General features: G+C 34.1%; 10 protein-coding genes and 6 pseudogenes across 16 annotated transcripts, besides 3 other annotated features; 13 read left to right on the top strand and 3 right to left on the bottom strand.

Moving 5' to 3' along the window:
- The first annotated feature begins 581 nt into the window (after positions 1-581).
- Positions 582-2,705: a mobile genetic element.
- Positions 772-978, top strand: TVAGG3_1062250 (uncharacterized protein; the record flags this gene model as incomplete). Its single annotated transcript, XM_051256044.1, has 1 exon — positions 772-978. One exon carries the CDS (start codon positions 772-774, stop codon positions 976-978), a length of 207 nt encoding a protein of 68 aa, XP_051076744.1.
- On the top strand, positions 1,095-2,163 carry TVAGG3_1062240 (annotated as a pseudogene). Its single transcript has one exon. A coding segment is annotated over exon 1 (1,069 nt).
- A 272-nt stretch (positions 2,706-2,977) lies between the features above and the next one.
- Positions 2,978-4,604: a mobile genetic element.
- On the bottom strand, positions 3,364-3,780 carry TVAGG3_1062220 (uncharacterized protein; the record flags this gene model as incomplete). The annotated part of the gene is made up of 1 exon (XM_001290587.1): positions 3,364-3,780. One exon carries the CDS (start codon positions 3,778-3,780, stop codon positions 3,364-3,366), a length of 417 nt encoding a protein of 138 aa, XP_001290588.1.
- Positions 4,605-6,063: 1,459 nt separating the features above from the next.
- TVAGG3_1062200 (uncharacterized protein) lies at positions 6,064-6,426 on the top strand (the record flags this gene model as incomplete). The annotated part of the gene is made up of 1 exon (XM_051256043.1): positions 6,064-6,426. The coding sequence occupies one exon, from the start codon at positions 6,064-6,066 to the stop codon at positions 6,424-6,426; it is 363 nt and encodes a 120-aa protein (XP_051076743.1).
- Positions 6,427-6,442: 16 nt separating this feature from the next.
- TVAGG3_1062190 (serine threonine-protein phosphatase family) lies at positions 6,443-6,685 on the top strand (the record flags this gene model as incomplete). Its single annotated transcript, XM_051256042.1, has 1 exon — positions 6,443-6,685. One exon carries the CDS (start codon positions 6,443-6,445, stop codon positions 6,683-6,685), a length of 243 nt encoding a protein of 80 aa, XP_051076742.1.
- Positions 6,686-6,982: 297 nt separating this feature from the next.
- Positions 6,983-7,537, bottom strand: TVAGG3_1062180 (annotated as a pseudogene). Its single transcript has one exon. A coding segment is annotated over exon 1 (555 nt).
- Positions 7,538-7,996: 459 nt separating this feature from the next.
- Positions 7,997-21,300: part of a mobile genetic element that runs on past the window's edge.
- TVAGG3_1062170 lies at positions 9,911-10,223 on the top strand (annotated as a pseudogene). Its single transcript has one exon. A coding segment is annotated over exon 1 (313 nt).
- On the top strand, positions 10,862-11,086 carry TVAGG3_1062160 (phage tail repeat-like family; the record flags this gene model as incomplete). Its single annotated transcript, XM_051256041.1, has 1 exon — positions 10,862-11,086. The coding sequence occupies one exon, from the start codon at positions 10,862-10,864 to the stop codon at positions 11,084-11,086; it is 225 nt and encodes a 74-aa protein (XP_051076741.1).
- TVAGG3_1062150 lies at positions 11,462-12,895 on the top strand (annotated as a pseudogene). Its single transcript has one exon. A coding segment is annotated over exon 1 (1,434 nt).
- On the top strand, positions 13,103-13,270 carry TVAGG3_1062140 (uncharacterized protein; the record flags this gene model as incomplete). The annotated part of the gene is made up of 1 exon (XM_051256040.1): positions 13,103-13,270. The coding sequence occupies one exon, from the start codon at positions 13,103-13,105 to the stop codon at positions 13,268-13,270; it is 168 nt and encodes a 55-aa protein (XP_051076740.1).
- Positions 13,535-14,185, top strand: TVAGG3_1062130 (uncharacterized protein; the record flags this gene model as incomplete). The annotated part of the gene is made up of 1 exon (XM_051256039.1): positions 13,535-14,185. The coding sequence occupies one exon, from the start codon at positions 13,535-13,537 to the stop codon at positions 14,183-14,185; it is 651 nt and encodes a 216-aa protein (XP_051076739.1).
- On the top strand, positions 14,732-15,628 carry TVAGG3_1062120 (organellar and viral DNA polymerase type B; the record flags this gene model as incomplete). Its single annotated transcript, XM_051256038.1, has 1 exon — positions 14,732-15,628. One exon carries the CDS (start codon positions 14,732-14,734, stop codon positions 15,626-15,628), a length of 897 nt encoding a protein of 298 aa, XP_051076738.1.
- TVAGG3_1062110 lies at positions 16,861-17,256 on the top strand (annotated as a pseudogene). Its single transcript has one exon. A coding segment is annotated over exon 1 (396 nt).
- On the top strand, positions 17,459-18,083 carry TVAGG3_1062100 (annotated as a pseudogene). Its single transcript has one exon. A coding segment is annotated over exon 1 (625 nt).
- Positions 19,674-20,126, top strand: TVAGG3_1062090 (uncharacterized protein; the record flags this gene model as incomplete). Its single annotated transcript, XM_001277365.2, has 1 exon — positions 19,674-20,126. One exon carries the CDS (start codon positions 19,674-19,676, stop codon positions 20,124-20,126), a length of 453 nt encoding a protein of 150 aa, XP_001277366.2.
- On the bottom strand, positions 20,143-20,562 carry TVAGG3_1062080 (protein of unknown function, DUF4108 family; the record flags this gene model as incomplete). Its single annotated transcript, XM_001280897.2, has 1 exon — positions 20,143-20,562. The coding sequence occupies one exon, from the start codon at positions 20,560-20,562 to the stop codon at positions 20,143-20,145; it is 420 nt and encodes a 139-aa protein (XP_001280898.2).

Genomic DNA, 21,300 nt, shown 5'->3' with positions numbered 1-21,300 from the left:
TCGGTTAAGTACAAAGATCAGCATCCGGAAATAAATAAATGGGTATATCAAATGAGATTCGCAGAATAGAAAATGTTTGAAAAATACTAGAAACGAAGAAACAGAAATATTGATGAAATGTTACGCTGTACTCGATTGTTCATGTTGTTGATCAAGATAAAAAAGAATTTTATCTTGAATTTTCAAAAAAATATCAAATTCATCAACATATTAAACAAGAATCTAGATGAAGAACATCAAAAGGCTTATATAGATTATCTTGAAAGTTTTACTCAAACTTGAAATAAAAAATAAATTAAATTAAATTAACCTTCGTTAGGATATCGTTGCAAATAAAGATCTGTTTCTCAGAAAGATCCTGATTTTCTGATAAATATCTGTTGTAACTTCTACAAGGTTTAAAGATATGAAAAAATTTTTGAATATTTCATCGCTATCAAATCTGCGGAACATCTGGAATATATTTCTATTTTTGTGAAGATTTGAATTCTCAATTGCATAATAATCGCTCAGAAACAACATATTCGATCTCTTTTCTCTTTCTCATTGAATATTTGTGACACTTTTGAATTCAATCAAATCAAAAATATTTGAAATTGCTAGAATTTTTTTCTTTCTCATGAATATTTGAAATGACTCAAAAGGAAAACTCGTTCGATTCAATTCAATTTTGAATCAGAATTTTTTAAGGACCAATAAATCAAATTATGTTAAGAAAATCTTTTTTTAACTCAGAGTATCAAAAGTACGTTAAACCTTCAATTTTATCTCATGTCGGAAAGCGAACCGACAATAGTGGAAGAGAATCAAACTATATCAGTATCCATCCAAGCTATTGTTGATGAAGAAAAAGGAGATGGAGCTGATATGCTGGATTTAATTCAAAATGAATTGAATTCCCGTAAAAAATTGAAATATAGAATGGAAATACCTGAAAATCCCCAATTCCAATTCTCAAGGAAAGATATAGCAAATTAAAATTTACAGATCCTACAGAAGCTGCTATATTTATTGCAAAAGATTCATATAATTCTTTTTATCCATTAAATTTTGAGCAAGGAAAAAAGTTTCGTTGTCCTAACTGCCAATTTTGCATGGAGCTTGTAAAGACTCATGAAAATGGTCAACTTTTCTTCATTCCAGTAATTAAACACGAGCATAGAGCAAAGCAATGCAAGCCGAGTAACAATATACCAAAAATTCTTAAGTTGCAAGCAGGAAAAAAAGTCTATGAATTAGCAAATTCTGATAATGTTCCTCAATGCAAAGAAATTTTTGCAAAAGAATTGAATATTCCCAATGCAACTTATACGATGTTCCATAATATAGTAAATAAACTTAAAGGAACCACAAAAGGGGATAGAATTCAATCTTACAATTATTTCTCAACAATTTTTTCAATCATAAACAAAATCGAACAAGGATTCTGCGAAATGATTTTAGTTAAAGAAGTTAACAATGAAATTGAATTGCATACATTTAAGAAAGGTGATGAATTACCTGAAAATTCAAAAGACTTTCAAATTTATTCATTTATTGTAATTCCTCCAATAACTCATTTTTACATGCAAACACAAGCTTTTTGCGGAATAATTCAAATTGATGGAACGTTTTTATTTTGTATTAAAAAAGGAAACTTACTCATTATTGGTACACCTGCACCAAATAATAGACTTATCCCTATTGCATTTGCATGGTCTGTTAGTGAAAATACGATAACAATTAAGGATATGCTCACTAAATTGAAATCTTTTATTCCACCAAGCAGATTCAAGAATATTTATTCCGATCAAGGTCCGGCAATTATAGCTGCTGTTAGAGAATCAGGCTTTTCTTGCGATCATAAATTTTGCTTACGTCATTTTGCAACAAAAAGGGAATACATCAATGTCTATTCCGAAATTGTTGAAGTCGCTTACGCAGACCATCCTCAAAAACGAATTGACTTGATTAAAAAGTTAGAAACTCGTTTACAAGAGGAATATCCAAACCGCGAAAATAATCAGGATCTCTTTAAGTACTTAGATAGTATTAACCCATTTGAAGGATTCGCTGACTACACCGCTGGCATACTCACAACATCTCTTATTGAATCCCTTAATGCCGAAATTAAAGATAAATGGGATACATATGAACCCGCCGAACTAATTATCCGTCTCATTGAACATGAATTCAATCTTGTTAAAAATGTTTTAACAGGTGATTTTAAATCAGATAATATTATCAAAAATCTAAATGAAACTTTGAAACATTCAGATATGTTTAGCTCGGTATTATATGATCCAATTCAAATTATATTATGCAACTTTTGGTCGCTATACATATTGCGTAAAAATTATGTCAGATTCACAATATTCATGCACATGTAAGCACATCGAATTATACGGATTACCTTGTATTCATGTAATCGCCGTATTGAATCACTTTTCGAACAAAAATCTTCTTAAAAATTTGAATGATGCAGTTCATGCTCGCTTCAAATGTTCAGAGTTTATGACTCCTGTGGAAGATTTAATGAAATTTTATGTTGACCAAGCATCTTTAAAAATTCCCGGAATAAATTTCAACCTGGGAGAGATTGAAAAATTAAGGGGAAAAAGGACTAGGATTAAAGCATTTTACGAAAAGTGATGCTGTGTTGTTAGTTATTTATTTACTTTTTTTAATATTTTTAAAAAAAATAAAAGAAAATTCAAATAATTTTGTATCTCCCATGATATATCGACCCACGAGTACTAATGTGGCTATAATTAGAGATTGCAACTCTATTATGATCATAGTCCGGTGATATACAATAAGATTCAAATTTTGAAAGAATTAAGTCTCATCACACTTTTCAATGCTCGATTTTTAAAAACTGTTTAAAAATGGAGCTTATATTGAAATAGTGTAGAGACTAAAAATTACCACAGACTATTTCAGAGGATTGAGTGGCAACTCAATCCTCTGAAAAGTCTGAGGTAATTTGCAAAATTAAGGGTATAGTAAACTCAAAATTCTAGAGTTTTGAGAGTGCCAATAAACTCTATAGGCCTATATATATCTATATTTTAAAGGAGAGGTTACGCCATAATATTTGATATTATAAATTATTAATTCAAAATAAAAGTAGAAAATGAAACTAATTTTATTCTAACCTATATAAATATATCAATAATCTAAAATGATTATAGTCTGAACTATATTTTACCAGATTATCAAATATAAGAGAAATGAAATAAGGCATAAAAATATCATAGCATAATTATTGGATAAATGCATTAATAAATTATTTATATCATAATGAGAAAAAATCAAAATAAGAAAATGAGCATAATAATAATTTAATTAAAAACAAAAACAATAAATAAAATGTAATTTTCGTTAATCAAAGTCATCAATGTCTTCGTCTTCTGATTCCCATTCGGACTTGAAAACTTGATAATCTCCTCCTGGTACACTCTGAATGGATTTTTTGTATTTGTTCTGTTTTTTAGAACCTTTTGTAACAGTTTTTTGTTTCAATATCATTTTGGAGTAACAATTCTCTTCAAATGATTTGACACAATCTTCTGGAAGTGGGGGAAGATGTAATGCTTTTTGTATATCTCCGAGAAAATGCTCTGGATCATTCCATTCTAAGATTGCAACGTTAACTCTAATGTTAATGTTCTTCCAGGCTCTTGATTTGTCCAAATAGCATGCAATTTTGGAGTTAAACGCTTCATTCATGCAGGTAGATCCAATGGAAGAAACTTTGGAAACTATGGGTGTCCATTTGTGAACCCAGTCATAGAGCATGAATTGAAGTTGGATCGAATTGACACCTTTTTGTCATTCAAAGCATTTGTAATTGTGCGGTTCGCAAAAAGAATGATTGCCTACGTAATGGTAGACACAATTCTCCCACATTTTCGTACGTTTGTCAATATTTTCTTCGGCAAAACATGACCAAAGCCACATACTTAGGCTTGCATTCAGACCCCAGAAAGGTCTCTCTATTTTTTCAATCTTCTGAGTCTTGTCGTTGAAAACTTCAACTGTCTTATGAGAAGCTGAGAACTTTGTAAAATCTTTTGAGATATTTTTTGATACATGACCTGGATCGAATCTTTCAAGATGAGAGACGCCAAATTCTTTAAAGATAGAGACACTTTTGTTATCTCGGTCTTTAATAATCTCTTTAACATCTTTCAAGATATTGTATTTCTTTAATTGCTTCAAGATGATTCGAGTTCCAGCACTTTCCATATTGTTGGAAGCTCCGGAATACTGAGCATTCTGTCTGTTTCCACCAATATGGTTGATGTTCACGCATGCAAGAACTCTTTTTGTGACAGCATCGAGCGCAGTTACTGTACAACTTGGCGAGTTTCGCCTGTGCGTCCATCTTGCATCAATGGATAAGTAACCACTGAAGGACTTTCTCGACAGCATTAGGGAAATACTTTTAAGTCTTCTAATCTTATCGTCACAAAATCTCTGTTGTCTCATGACACCACTCTTCACAGGGGGCTTAGTTCCACAAAGAGAAAGAAAGCGAGCACCTTTTGTATATGGCATTCCGGTCATTATGCAAGCATCTGTCGCGCTGAGAGTCGACGACGTTCGTGGAGTAAAATGTTATGCATTGCCTTTGTTTTCCGTTTTGGGTGAACAATATGGCCCATACAACAAAAAAAATGAAATCCCGCCAAAAGTGAAAATTGAATAAAAAGTAATAATTAATAAATATATACTATATCACTAGATGAATATTTTGGAATAACTTTTTAAATTCGAGGTTTTTCAATGGATAACGGTTCAATCAAAAATTAAAAAATGGAACATTTCTGTCGTTTCAAAATTCTAAAATAACGTTTCTATTCCTCTCAAAAGTAAAAACAACCCGGTGAAAAAAATAAAAACAGCTTCTAAAAGTATAGTTATCTTAAAATAAAAAAAAAAAAAAGGGAGTGGGGCTTCCAGGCGCGTTGCGCCCTCTAGCCCTGAAGATGTTTAGTATAACTTTGTCCGGACAAGTAAGGGTCTATCGTCGCTACAGGAAAAGTTACAGGCGTTCCAAGGAAGTATACTTTGAGAAGCCTTTTCTGTCACTTTTCAGGAAAAAACATTTTTATTATTATATATAAATGAATTTTACAAAACCACCGTTACCCTTCTTTGGAAATAAGAGTAGATGTAAAGATATTCTATTGAGAGAACTTAAGAAACTACCGAATGGTCTAACATTTGTAGATTTGTTCGGTGGAAGTTTCTATATATCCCATTTGTGCCATACAATATTCCCAGACTCAAAGATTATATGCAATGACTTCGACAACTATATGGACCGTCTCAAACATATACCAGATACAAACAATATATTGAAAGAGTTAAAAGAAAGATACCTATAGGTAAGATGGAACGTATACCATTAGATAAGAAAAATATTGTGAGAGAGGTTTTGAAAAACAGAATATATAGACTGGGATAGTATATCTGCTAGACTATTATATAGTGGTTCTATAAGAGTTCATGACATTGAAACACTTATGTCAAACGTTTTATATCTTAACTATACAAATGTTTTCAAAGAGGACATAGAAAAATATATTGAGGTATAGAGTTTGTGAGATGTCGTTGGACAGAGTTGTATGAAAAATATAAAGACAAGGAAAATGTTTTCTTTATAGTGGACCCGCCGTTCTATAACACATGCGATTTTCAATACCAAGTAGACTGGACTTTGAGAGACTCTTTAGAAACTTTAGACGTTTTACATAACTGTCCATGCTTTTACTTTACATCCGATAAAAGTGGTTTGGAAACCGTTATGAGATGGTTAGAGGACATACATGCCTATGAGTTTAGATATGACAAGATAGAATATGAGAGGTCCTATAAACCGGAGAAAGTGTCATAACAAAGAAATTTTACTAGTAAGTAAATGTGGTTTGAAATAGGACTACTTGTTTTAGGTTTTTTCCATTGTGTCATTTATTTATTTGACGTGGCAGAAAAATACAGAGAATATGAAGATGAACCAATGCCTGCAAATGTCCAGTATATGTACTCGTAAGAGATATTTTTATCTAATATTAAATGGACGCACAGAACTTAGCGAATGCACAGCAACCTGGACAACCAAACCCAGAGAATATTCCAAATGAAGTTAGAATACAAACTGCAATGGCAAACTATGGTCAAGTGCCAACAGATGTACAAATGCAAACTGCCATGTCAAATGACGCTGCGTTAGGTTTGCCACCATGGTATGCAAATATGAGATGGAAAGAGTTTTATACAAACCCTGAAGTGGGATATAAACAACTTTATGCAGATGACGCGAACACAGGAGTTGACCCAGAATATGTTTTCTACCAGAGGAGAAACAGAATGTATGAGCTCCAGTTAAAGAATGCTATGGAACTCAACAGGAAACGTAAGAGACTAGGCGGACATTAGATTTTACACGTAGTAAATGGGTTTCTTCAGTAGTATTGGAAACTTCTTCAGAAGAGTCGGAAGAGGTATATGGAATGGAATAAAAACCGTAGGAAGAGGAATTTGGAACGGAGTCAAAAATATTGGTAAAAGAGTAGGTCAGTTCGTTGGTATTATACCTAAAGACCCTGAACCAGAAGAACAAGCTCCTGTTATACAACAGCCTGAACCTGCACCACAGTCAAGTTGGCAACCAAATCCAACACCTCAACCGTATTAAAAATTATATTTTTTACCGTTCGATAGTAGTTGTATATGAAACTAAGTTCTAAGTAAAACGCATGGTATAATGGAATTATTCTCTTTCTTCCATCTGTTGTAAACCATACTTGAAAGTCTGAAATACTTCCACTTGGTGTTCATATAGCTTTGTAGGTTTTTCGTAAAAGTCATTTGCCAAGCATAAAAAAGAGTTTTGGGCGCCAGAAAATGAAGCATGAACTATAATAGCATCTGAGTCGAAAACATTTTCATATGTTCCATTAGGGTTTTCGACTTCATAAAAGTCCGGGTGTACTGGATATGCTGCAGGCTGATTTAACATCCTCAAAAATCTATACCATGCCAAGTTGTTATATTTTGTAGAAATATAAACGTTTTCTCCAAGGTCTTCTATTCTATTGATTTTAACAGTTGCATTTTTCCTGTCATATATAATATCGAGATGGTACTCTCCTTCGTCAATGTTGTACTGTTTTGCATATTCGAGATAGATATCGTTTATTTTTTCTTGAAAAGCTTGAAGAGTTGTTTCTAAGTTTACAAACAAACTAACTTGTAAAAGTTTTCCCTGTTCAAATTTCTCATACATACGTTTTTCTTTGTTATAGTATCGAACTTCAAAACCGACTGTAAATGGGAAACCATGTATGGCTTCTGAAATGAACTTCATTCTACGAAAGCCAATAGCTTTTGTGACGGATGGGTCTCTTAACCATCTTAGTGGGTAGTCAAAACGATAGCCTTCATGCTTTACGGTCTCTGTCTCAAACTTTTGACCTACATTGGTAAAAAGTTCATCTAATGGTTTAGTTGTAGCAACTCTAGAATTTTCTTTTTCTATTGGAAGCATATTTTATCTATAATAAAAATGTCAAATGAAACAGCGTCTATGAGAGAAATACAACACAACCGACAACTCATTATGCAAGCTCTAAATAAGAACACAACAAACTTTTCAAACTATTCTAAGATATCTGAGTCATTGAAAGAAGGAAACTTAAAACTGACATTAAACCCAATGACAGATGAGTTTCTGTTTCAAGACAATAAGAACCATACTGTCTGTATAAATCCAACAAAAGGAACTTTAAACGAGAAACCTATAAATGAACTTCTTTTGAAAGCAGATGTTGACAACAAAGCAGACAAAACATATGTAGACGATGCAATAGCAAAAGAAGAAGAAAGAGCTAACAAAGCTTATGCAACAAAAGAACATACTCATCCTGAACTAGCAGACAAAACATATGTTGACAATAAAATGTCAAGTGAAGTGACAAGAGCTGAAAACGAATATTCTAAAAAGACTCATACACATTCTATATCTGAAATAACAGACTTAAACGTCAGCCTTGAAAAGAAAGCAGATAAGGGATGGGTGGCTAGTGTGTTAGTGAAGAAGGCGGATAAGGAATATGTGGATGAAAAAGATAACGAAATGAAAGAAAGGGTTGAATGGTACCATGAACGGACATCGAAGATTTTAAAAGGTAAAGCCAATACAGGATGGGTTTCAGGATGTTTAGACCTTAAAGCAGATAAAACTTATGTTAACGATGAGTTAGAGAAGAAAGCAAATAAGACTCATACACATACAAGTTTTACAACTTTTACAGCAGACGACATAATATTGAACTTTGACCTTGGTTCAAGTGCACCTTTAGAGAATCCAAGTACAAGCGTAAAAGATACACTAAACAATTTAGATAACAGTTGCAGGAACATTGAAAGTCATGCCAGAAACTTTGAAGCATATGAACTACCAGCAATGTTAGATAAGAAGGCTGACAAAACAGAGCTTCAAACATTAAAGACAGAAATACTTCAAACATTATATCCTATAGGCTCTATTTATACGTCAATGAACTCTACCAGACCAGAAGTAGTACTTGGTTTTGGAACTTGGACTCAAATAGTCGACAGGTTTTTGTATTGTGCAAACTCTTCAAAGGAAACAGGTGGAAGTAAAACGATTTCAGGTGCAAATTTACCTGCGCACAGTCACTACGTAAGTTTAACTACATCTCGAGAAGGTGGGCATAGGCATAAATATTGGGATTGGACAGGAATGACAAAAGGTAAAGGATATGATGTTAAAGACAACGTTCATTTGCTATAAATTGTTACTTGGATAACACTGAGGTAGGAGGAGACCATACACATTTCGTTTCAGGGTATACGCAAACAACGGGACAAAGTAAAGACTACATGCCACCTTACATGACAGTTTACGCATGGTATAGAAATGCTTAGTCGTCATTTTCAACTTCTTTAGCATATTCGTCAGGAGTTGTCTTATATTTGTTAGGAACTGTCTTTGAAAGTATACCACCTTGAACTTTGACAAGTTTGAAACGAGGTCTGACAATAGTAGTTTTATCTTCTGCTTGCAGTCTGTACATTTTGCCATGTTTGCCTAAAACTTCATAATATTCTCTTGTATACTTTCTTCTATTTTACGAACACGAATGTGAGTACCTGTCGGTTCCATTGTTGTCATAGTCAATAGTATTTTCATATGGGTCGCGTTTAGGTATTTCTATTTTTACTTTGTCACCTTTCTGAAGTTTGAAGCCCGGCATTCTTTCTTGTTTGTCTCTTTTGACTAAATTATTAAATATATAGTCTTTCTCTAAGTCAGGGTTGTTTTTCATTTCTTCGGGGGAGTGGTTTCCCAAACCTTTTTGTTTACGGCTATTGTAAAATATTTAAAACTTGTCTCATCTTTGCCATGGAGAAGTGTCTATATTTGTCGTCATATGACATTTCATTTGCTTCACCACCTTGTGGTTGGTTTAAGTCTCTTAACATTTTTATACAACCGTCAAGACACCAAGAGCAGAATGGTTTTGGTCGACAATGAAATATTGGTTTACATTTTTTGAACGCAGATAGTTTTTAATATCGTCTGATTTGAAAGAACTTTCACAGTCAGATGTCAGTTTTGTTGGATGGTATTTGTCAACGAATATTGTCAAAGCAGTTTTCACATCTAAAATATTTTTGGACCATAATGGTATGGCTTCACAGTATCTTGTGTTTTGACCGACAAATATTAGCCAGTATGGTGGTCCATCTTCTCTATACCTCGGAATGTTTTCCAAGATATCCATAAACCAAGCATTTGGTGTTGAACTAAAGATTTTTACCATGAGTGCTTTCTTTGTCGCTTTAGAAACATAGGGGTCCTTGTTTGGATTCGTCATTTTTTAACCCATAAGAAATGGGTTTATTTGGCGCATTAGCAGGAGTTGCATCCAGATTTTTGCCCGCAGTGGGAACAATAGCCAGAGGTGTATTTGGAGTTGGAAGGAAGATTTTGAGTACATTAGGTATACTTAAAGAGAAAGCACAACCTATTATACAAACTGTACAGAAAGGTTGGGATGTAGCACGAGATGCAACAAATCTTATTCCAAATCCTGAAACAAGAGGAAAAGTTCAAGGATGGATGGACAATGTAGGAAGACAAGCAGGAAACTATTATAACAAAGCAAATGACTACTATAACCAAGCAGGACACTATATGGACCAAGGTGAAAGATTCTTTAACAGAGGATATAAACCATGCACAACAGTGGGTAAACAATAACCAACCTCAACCGCCTCAAACGTGGGGAATGTAAAGTTTTTACTGAGATGAAATGAACAATACAGCATTGAGACAAATGGGTTCAAGATGGATTTGTCGGCTTCCAGCAGTTACACAACGTGTTTGTCAAGTTCTTCCTATACCTCAGGAAGTTTTAGACCGACTTAAAAACCTCAACAACCAGTTGAAAACAAACCAAACTAAAATTTTTTACTGAGATGAAATGACCGAAGAAGTTGAAACGGTAGATTTGACACCACAACAAAAAGTTCAGAACCATTGTCAAAACCTGTCAAAGAACTTACAGATGAAGAGAAAAATTCAATAATAGAAAGTGCCAGGTCTGGAAATACAAACCCTAACTACAAAGTCACTTTTCATAAAAATGGAACGGCTAGTATCTCAAAAAAGAAACAGACTCTCACAAATAAAATATTGAAGTCTGAAGGAGCTTTCGAGACAACAGATGGAAAAGTTTACTTCACTGACCAACAGTTCATTATAGAACATCTCATTGACTTAGAGTCGAAATATTCTAAACTTTACAACAAACACAAAAAGTTGAAAGGAAAACAAAAACAAATGGCATATGATATTTATGAAGATGTTGACGACACAACTATTCCTGCAAGTGAAGTAAAGTCAAAGGAACCGAAAAGTGACGAAAAACCGATAGAAGAAGAGAAACCAAAAACTGAAGATAAACCAAAACCAAAGTTTAGTTTGGAAACTAAACCAAGTCAACCTTCATTAGCTGGTATGGGTTGGCGTCAAAGACTTATGGCTTCAGGCGGTTATGTAAAGTAAAGAAAAAAAATATTTTTTTATTTTTATAAAAATGCCCCCATATAGAATGGATAGAAAGTCTGCTAGAATAAAAGCAGAGTTGCAAAGATATGGTTGGAGAGTTTCGAAGAATTTTAAATATAGGAAGGGAAGACCCATAAAAGTCTATGACAAACTGGCTGGTCTTCGCTACGAAATGGATTTGGAAACAGCACGTGCAAATTATCCAAACAGACTAGAGAGGTTAGAAGAAGAACGTCTTATGGACATGCCTTTCGATGTTAGTGAACCTCAAGTTGAGGACACGACGGCTTTGCCAGATTCTACTGGAAACATGACGAACAATTGCATCCTTTGAGAAGGAAAAAAGGAAAAGGTGAAGACGCACATGTTCCCATGGAAAGAACAAGATATGCATATGAGAAGTATCGTGAAGTTAGAAGTCAAATTACATCTGGTCGAACCTTTACAGTAAACTTTGACGAAGGAAAGAACAAAGAAGGCTTCATGGGTGTACTTGCTGCCATACAAGACGGAAATAAGAAAGGATACAATCTCAGATTGACCATAAGAGATTTGGATGGTCACATTTACTATGCACATGGCAATGTCACAACAGCCGCACAACTTCTTGACGCTTTCAAGACTACAAAGAGAGAACAAATGTTTGACTCCGACTCAGACATTTTGAATGCAATTGAAGGAATTGCAAGTGTCAAGTTCGAGCGATACCAACCTAACCCTCAAGCAGTCAGACAACATGCTGGATACTTCCCCTTCAGAAATAAGTCTGACATTGACTTGACAAGGTATGGAATTTACAATTCAATTGAAACAATTGTCAACGAACCTTGTATTCTTACATGTCTCAGGAACTCTGGTCTTGTTACAGATGAGAAGATGAAGTATCTTGAGTCATGTGTGAAGACAAGGTACATTCTCAGAGGTCAATTGACAAAAATTGCACCGTTGGCAAATGTCAATATCCGAGTCAACATTCCGACTGAGAAAGGTTCTTCACATGACGACTATGTTGTTGACAAAGACTTACCATGGTTGAAGATTGTACTTGTCCACAACCACTTCATGTTGAACGAAAGTCTTACAAACCCATTGTTCGGAAAAAGCAAGTGCAACATTGTCAGAGCTGTAAACATTCTTTTCGAGAAAGGTTTGTTGGAACCAATTCCAGATGACAAGCTGACAGAAACTTTTGTACCAAAAGACGAAACAAACTTTTCACTGTTAGCAAGACCAAAAGTTGTTCCAGACAGAGTTCTAGCACAAAAGAAGTACACAGTTCCACAAGGAGTTGGATTGTTCGGATACCAACCTGAACCAGAAGAACTTCCAATGAGGTTGCAAGAACTTCAAGATGCTATAAACAAACTTCCATTGAGACATCCAATTGACGTCAAATTGTATTGGAGAGCTTCTGAGTTAGGTCAGAAGGTTTTATATGAAACAGGTTGCTTCGACGATGTTTATGCGATAACAGGAGAAGTTTCTCAGAAGATAAGAGACTCACTTGAATTTCCACAAACTGGACCAATTGGTTGCGACAAGTTCGACTCAGATGAAAAGATATACTATGTCGACCTTAACGCTGCATACATGAGGTTTGTCCAATATATTCCGACTGGAATTCCAAACGAAGATGGTGAGTTCCCGGGAAGGAACTATACAGTTGGAAAAGTCATACAACAACTGTATGATATTAGGAAAGCTTCAAACCCCAAACTTGCAATGACACTCAAATTGCTTATGAATTCGACATGGGGATATTCCATTAAGAAACCTCAAAAGATGAAGAGTAAACATTATGAGAAGGTCGACAACTTTGTTGAAAGGTTTTCTCCTTTTGTTTTGAAGTACGAGTTCACTCAAGGTCAAAATGGCTTAGTAACCACATTAAAACCTATTGTCGAACATTGGTCTTACCCTCAGTTCGCAAAAGCAGTCCTTGACAACTACAACAAATTCTTCTCCGAAGTCAAATCCAAAGTTGTGGTTTACTATGAGAACATTGACGCACTCATGACGAACGAAGAAGGGTACAACAAACTCATTGAAATGGGCATGGTCGGTGAAAAGATGGGCTGTTTTAAGCTAGATAAGGTATTTTCCGAAGTTCATGTCCTCTCCAAGCGTAAGTACTGGGGCATACTTGAAGACGGCACAGAAATAAAACATTGCATGAAATAAAACATTGCATGAAGTAAAAACGTTTTTTAAACCATATATTTTTACATATATTAAATGCTTCAGGTTGAAAAACAAAGAACAAAAGTAGCAGATACAAAACCGTTAGACTATATCTTTACAAATGCTGGTAGGACTATTTCAGATGAAGAAATTTCATCCCGAGCATACAGGTTTAACTATCCAATTCGTTGGCTTCAAAGTCCTTCAGATGCAAAGGCAATAGGATTTAGAAGAGTTTTGTTTTCAAATAGAACTAACGCATTTATGTTCGCAGTATATTTTCATGGGCAGTATAAAGGTTCTGATGGTCTAATAGACAAATTTGACGAAATGAGAATCTTTACAGTTCGTTCAGACGAAAGTCTTGAGAAAACTCTAGATGACTTTCAAACTCAAATGAACAAATATTATTGGGAATTTCAAGAAAAATACGACTCTTTACTAAATGGAACATACTATCTGAAACTAGAATATGACAAGATGAACTCCACCGTTTCATTTCAAAAGATTGAAATTAACCCTCCAAGAGATACAGAGTTTTTATTTTGGCAAGTAGACAAACGTTCTTGGGCACAATTTCTTCGGTTACTAAACCAGAACGAACCATTACCACCAGATGGTCCATTTAAATTTATACTTCCACCAGCAGATTTGACAGTTTATAGAAACGTGTTTGACCCTCAAAATGTTATGTGCCATGCAAGTTTCAGTTCAAGCAACAATAGTTTTCTATGTATCGGTAAGGACTTTTATGACTTTGCTTCTAAATTCTACGAACCACCTAGTAACAGTTTCTCTGACTTTCAAGTTTGGTTCACAACAAATGGTGTGCAGCATATAATACCATTGTACTATGACTTTTATCTCGAATTGTCTTTCATATATAACTACGGAAAAGTGCTGAAAAAGTATTGAAAAATATATTTTAGGGTAGATGGTTTTTAGGTGTCACCAGGTCCCTCGGTCCCTCGGTCCCTCGGTCAACTAACATCTTTTTGAAAATGGTGACAACATGACATTTTGACAACAGTCCAGGAAATAAACTTCTTCTTCGTAAATGTTTTGTCAAGACTTCTTCGTAAATGTTTTGTCAAGACTTCTTCATCGTATATGTTTTGTCAAGGTTTCATCGTAAATGTTTTGTCATGACTTCTTCGTACATGCTTTGTCATGACTTCTTCGTAAATGTTTTGTCAAGACTTCTTCGTACATGTTTTGTCAAGACTTCATCGTAAATGTTTTGTCATGACTTCATCTTCGTATTCTTTCACCCGTTGAATTTTGTATAAAAAGCAACCGCCGGAATTCCGGCGGTTGGTATATTCTTCACAAAATGCTTGTTTTGAGGTCGAGCCACTTTTGGCTCCACCGTATTTTTCAACCAAAACTCATGAATTTTCCCGAAATAAAAAATAAAGTTAGTTTTTTAAAAAAAATATTTTTTATTTTTATTGTAAGAACATGTTAGCAACAACAGCACCAAACTCTTTAGTCATGAACCCAACATCTATGTTAGTAGAGATGAAAAGCTTCATTCCTTCTTCATATACTTTCGAAACAGAAATCCAGAAGATAAAGCAGGAACTTCTCCAAGGAGATTTAGATTGCACTGCAAAAGATGAAACAAATGAACAGTATCTTTATGAAATGCAGGATATTATTGACCATCTACCTAAACTTCCTGAAATACAACAACAAAAGCTCACTATTCCTGAATTCGATGAAATAGAAGTGAAACCAACTGACTCAGTAGAAATAAAGAAGTTCATACGTAAGGTAAACTATGAGTTTCTTGGATTTCATTGCAACCACAAAGACTGCGATATGGTATATTTCATTGACATATATAAATCGGAGGAGTTTAAGACCTACGACAACTTTGTTTCGTTAGTTGCAAAATGTGTATGGCAGATAAGAGATAAAGATAGAAGAGGTAAAGTATGGAATGAACAGATAAAACCCGCAACTTTTGAGTTAAAGAAAACCATTTACGCCTTAGTTGTTTTAGCAGGTAAGGTTTCAATGTACAATGCTAAAATGAACCCACAATGTTCAAAATGTAAAGCAGCAATGAAGAAATATAACTACTCCGTCAAAGAGATAGAACGTATGCGAAACGACTATGCTGACTTAAAGAAAGAAGTAGAGAAACCAGCAGAAGATAAAATGGACATGTTGACATTTCTGAACAAAAACTATCCAACAGCTGACGATTTCCTTCTATCTGACGTCAAGAAGAAATATAAAGAAACTTTCGGCATTGTTAAAACATTCGATGTACTAAAAGAAGAAATAGAAGCTACAAAACTGTTTAAAGTCATGAACCATCACAACATATACCATGTAAAACGCTTATAAAACTTTATGGTAGAAATATATTTTTGTCTGATTTACACTCATTGACGATGAAGTTTTGACAAAACATATACGAAGAAGTTTATTTCCTGTGTTGTTGTCAAAATGTCATGTTGTCACCATTTTCAAAAAGATGTTAGTTGACCGAGGGACCGAGGGACCGAGGGACCTGGTTCCACCTAAAATATATTTTTGTCTGAGTAAAATGACCAAATTTCATTATATAACTGTATTTTTTTGACGAAGTGAACTTTGACACTTCGTAAAAAAAATCCCTGAAATCGTGAAAAAATGACCAAATTTCATGAAGAATACGAGTGGGTTCAGTTTAACAAACAACTCCGTCTCATTCGTTCGGTCAAAGACGATATGTACCAAATGCAAAGTATTTTGACAGTATGTTTTGCTCCAGAAACCAAACATACAGACGATTGGTTCAAAAACCAAAGCACACAAGAACTTTTGAGTGAAATTTCTCTAGACCGACTTTTCTCGGTCTTGCATAAAACTCATGAAAACAGTGAAAATTGCGAGTAGGGAAAAAAACCTGGTCGCCTAAAACTCATGAAAATCGTAAAAATTTGCGAGCCAGACTTTTTTCGGTCTTGCATAAAACTCATGAAAATCGTAAAAAATGACCAAATTTCATTATATAACTGTTATTTTTTGACGAAGTGAACTTTTGCACTTCGTAAAAAAAATCCCTGAAATCGTGAAAAAATGACCAAATTTCATTATATAACTGTTATTTTTTGACGAAGTGAACTTTGACACTTCGTAAAAAAAATCCCTGAAATCGTGAAAAATTGCGAGTAGGGAAAAAAACCTGGTCGCCTAAAACTCATGAAAATCGTGAAAAAATGACCAAATTTCATTATATAACTGTTATTTTTGACGAAGAGAACTTTTGCACTTCGTAAAAAAAATCCCTGAAATCATATCTTTTATACAAGATAGAAAAAATAAAGTTAGTTTTTTTAAAAAAATTTTTTTTATCTTGTATGTAAGAACAGAAAATGACAAACACTGAGTTTGAAACAGTTAGAAAGATAGACAATGACACCAAAGTGGTTAGAATTGGTGATTTAAACGTAAGATACTCAAAGAAATACAAGAAATATTCTTTGTCAGACATTCTAACACTATCTGGAAAGAAAACATCCCACGACTGGGTTAAAAATGCTTCTACTCAGAAAATTTTGACAAGAAATCCTGAGCTTATGATATCGGTAAGATTCTATGGAACTGCAGCATATCTCATCGACAAAAGTCTTATACCAATAGTTTTGTTATGGTTAGACCCAGTTGTTGGATATAACTTCATAACATATGGTTCATTCGATACGGAACGTTGCAGTGAAGGCTTACTTTACATCGTTCAGAAACCGAAGGACTTCAATACAAAGAGATATAAGATAGGAAGAACATATAATATAACTCAAAGATATGACAGTATAGTCAATAGAGTTAAGTTTGTGTTCGTTAACGATATGAGAGCTGCTGAAACAGAACTACTTGAAAAGTTTGAGAAAATGTATGGTGCTCCCACGAAAGGTAAAGAAACGTTTGAAGTAGATGAGATAGATAGTGCTATAAAATTATTTGACGAAGTTGCTGAAAAATACATGTAAAGCGTTTATTTTTGGTCTTTTGTGAAAGTCAGGAAATAACGCTAATTTTTTATAAAATATTTTTTTTATTTTGTATGTAAAGACAGATATGTCAACAACAGAGAACACAACAACTGCTATCGTTCATGAAGACATAAATGAAGAATACGAGTACATACAGTTTAACAAACAGTTACGTCTCATTCGTTCGGTCAAAGACGATATGTACCAAATGCAAAGTATTTTGAATGCTCTTCGTTCTACAAAGCAAGCATATCATTGGTTTGAAAACCAGCAGACAAAAGAACTTTTAGAAGAATTTCCTCATATGTTTGCGACCCTCGGAAAACCGAGGGTCGAGATTCCGTACGAAAATCGTGAAAAATTGCCAAACGGTTTGAGAGGATATTATGTACATAGACTTCTTGTAAATGCTGTTGCAATGTGGGCTTCACCTCGTTATGCTTGTTATATTTTCATGATGTTAGATGAAATTCATAGACAAGAACGTGAAGAGCTAGAGAACAAGCTTGAAGCAAAAGATGAAGTCATTGAAGCAAAAGACAAAAACATACAGAAAAGAATACCACGTTCGGTACCAAAAGGAAAGGAAAAGAACTATAAGTATATGATTTATACTGAAGAGATGGAAAATGAAGAAGACAGAGATATGGTTATGTTGCATTTAGTCAGAAGAAACAACAAAAGCTTTTACGACCTTGCTAAGATTTACAAATCTGACAGAAATTGGTTCTATCGCGAAAACTTACCGATTTCAATGACACCAAATGAAGATGTGAAACAAATAGTTCAAGATACTTTACCTCAAACACACTATGATATTAAAGGTTGTACAATACTTACCTTCAAAGAAGATTTGCCGCTACTGAAAGAAAAAATAACAGAGTATTTTGACAACTTCAAACAAGCAGAGTAAATGAACCATTTATTTTTCAAGCTTGACTTCAGATGGCTCAGGTAGCTCTATAAGGTAAATTGTCTTGTCAAATCCTTCTGGCATTCCGAGTCCTTCCTTCCAACAGGAAAAAATTTTCCTTCCAACAGGAAGAACTCTTCCTTCCAACAGGAAAAAATTTTCCTTCCGACAGGAAGAACTCTTCCTTCCGACAGGAAAAAATTTTCCTTCCAACAGGAAAAATTTTCCTTCCGACAGGAAAAAATTTTCCTTCCAACAGGAAAAATTTTTCCAGTTGTCCGTCCGTAAACCATTCAAATTTTCGAAAATTGAGAACTTTTTGGTCGAACTTCAGGAAAAGTTTTTCCTTCCAACAGGAAAAATTTTTCCTTCCGACAGGAAAAAATTTTCCTTCCAACAGGAAAAGTTTTTCCTTCCAACAGGAAAAGTTCTTCCTTCCAACAGGAAAAGTTTTTCCTTCCAACAGGAAAAGTTCTTCCTTCCGACAGGACACAAACGAATGTCCGACGTACCACCAACCGAGTCCATTCCAAAGCCAGAAGAACCGAAAGCTGCAGCACCACAACAGACTAAGACTAAACACTTACATTTTTACGCTTGACTTTTTACAATTTGAACTTTGTTCGCGTAGATATGAATTCTGAAAGAAGTATGAGGGTCTTGTATGACTTTGTACTTCTCCCATAGTTCATGTCTGTCAAACTTACCTGCCATGGACTTTTCATAAGTTCCATGAAATCGTCTTCGGACAATCGGGGAAAAGTACAATGTCAGTAAGTATTCTCTTTACATCCTTACTTAAACTCTTTGCTGTCTGTACACAAATGACAACTGAAATGTTAAAGTGTCTGAGCTTCTTAAAGAATTCGACACATGTCTTGTTCTCTATTCTTTAACAAAGGATGAGAGGCGAAATCATCTAAGATAAGAAGACATCTATGAGGGTACGTTTTCCAATCGTAAGATTGCAATTTCTTCGAAATGTAGTCTATCTCTTTCTGTTTGTTTCTGAAGTGTTTTTCTCTAATATTCTCTGCATTTTCCTCATTTGGGTCTTTAAACTTCGAATTTATATACTCATTTATAGCATTGTACTTCAAACTCTTCTTTGGTACTTCTTTATCCAATCTAACAACTCAGAGTCTTTTATACATACTAACTTAGACTTCTTTATAATATCTTTGAACGAATTTACGGTTTGGTCAAATTGACCCGAAGTACTACAAATGACAACTAACTCATAGAATGGGTTCTTCTCATCTAGTTCTTGTTGTTGTGCAGCCATTTTAAGATAAGTGAAAGTCTTACCCGACCCAGGTGGTGCAATTAGACCTGTTATACCATTCTGAGCAAATAAGAACTTGTCATGTATGGGTTTTATCTGAGCATTTTCTAATTTCACCTTGTTCTTGTTTAAAACATTCTCAAATTTCTTGTCAATGTCAGCAAACTTTTTTTCTAACATATTTTTAGAAAAATTAAAAATTTTATCTTTTAGAAAATGTCTTGCGATTTCGCTATCTATATTCGAGACAAGCTTTTCGACAGCAAAACATCTGTCGACCATAAAATCTTACATAGTGTAAACAAGAAAGGTGAATTTGTTCTAAAGTTCTGTTTCTGGGAATATGACAAGAACCATAAAACATTAAGCAGAGCAGTCTTAAAATTTGTCAATGACAGACTTGTTGACAGAGATGACGCCGATTGGAAAGATGAAGTCCAACAAAAGTTCTTAGAATGCAAAGAAGACACATGCGCTGTTCTTGAAGATGAAATAGAAAACAGAATAGATGAGCTATTAAAGGACAAAGAACTTTTACAAAAATATGGTTCGGAGAAATTTGACATAACTCCACCAGAAAAGAAGAAGAAAGAAAAGAAAGAAAAGAAAGTAGAAGAAGAGAAGAAAGAACCTGAACCAGTTCCAGAGAAGGGGAGATATGACATGTAAAAATAAAATTTTATTTTTAGAACATTTCTGGGTCAATGTCAATGTTCTCTTCCTCTTTAGGAGCAAACACTGGCTTAGACTCTAAAATCTTTTTACCCAATTTACCTTGAACTTCAACAACTTTAGACTCATAATATTCATAGTCGTCTGCTTTCTTTGGTTCATAAGGTATAACAAGTTTGTATGCTTTGCCTTCTTTAAGGTTTGAGAACCTTCTGTCAAAACTTTCTTTGACTGTTAACAAACCTTCTATGTCTAAGTCTTCAAATTTCGCACCATTTTTAGTCACAATAGCAAACTTAACTGGTTCGATGTTCCAAACTTTGTCAAATGTAGACTTTTCAAAATGGTAGAAGTAAACATTCAAATATGTGAATGGGTCTAGTTCTTCTTTAAGTCCTGACATGTACTTGTTTACTGAGATGAATTTCGTCATCTTTTCTATCGGATAAAAAAATATTTTTTTTTAAAATTTACTCAGAAAAATTATTTCTTTATATATTTGCCATTCTGAACTTCGAAAAGATGTTTTATACCAGCATAGAATTTTTCTCTAGAGCTTGGTCTTATATCGTTTTCATGACAATATTTTCTATATTCTTCATATAAAGCCTTTTTTTCATACATTTCATAAGGACAATCTAACCAGAATAGCGCATATCCATTTTCGTTATCTAGGTCTCTATATGTTTCTTCTGTTTGTAGAATTTCGCTTTCTCTATTTAGTTCTATGTCTATATATTGTGGCTTAAAAAGATGTGGGCAAGAAGGGTTTGGCGCTATGTAAAAAGTTAATTTTTCTGTCATCTTTTCTATCGGATAAAAAAAATATTTTTTTTAAAATTTACTCAGAAAAATTTTTCTTTGTATATACACCATTCTGTACGTCTAAAAGACTTTTGACATTTGCCAAGAATGTTCGTTTAGACGCTGTCATATAACCATATTCTTGACAATATTGTTTATACGAATCGTACAATGACCTTTCATCTAAACACTCAAAGTCAGTTTCATCTATGAACAGTTCATATACACTCTTGTTTGCTTCTAACAATGTTTGTCTCTCTTCGGTATGTGGAATTTGTCTTGGATTGAACTTGAAATATCTAATGTCATAAAATATGAGAACAAGTGGTTGTAAAAGTCAGATGTCAAAGTTTCTGCTAAGTCGTCA

The sequence above is a fragment of the Trichomonas vaginalis genome (assembly GCF_026262505.1).
Source record: "Trichomonas vaginalis G3 chromosome Unknown ctg_11, whole genome shotgun sequence".
In the NCBI taxonomy this organism is placed as follows: domain Eukaryota; phylum Parabasalia; order Trichomonadida; family Trichomonadidae; genus Trichomonas; species Trichomonas vaginalis.
This window is presented reverse-complemented; position numbering and strand designations above follow the sequence as displayed.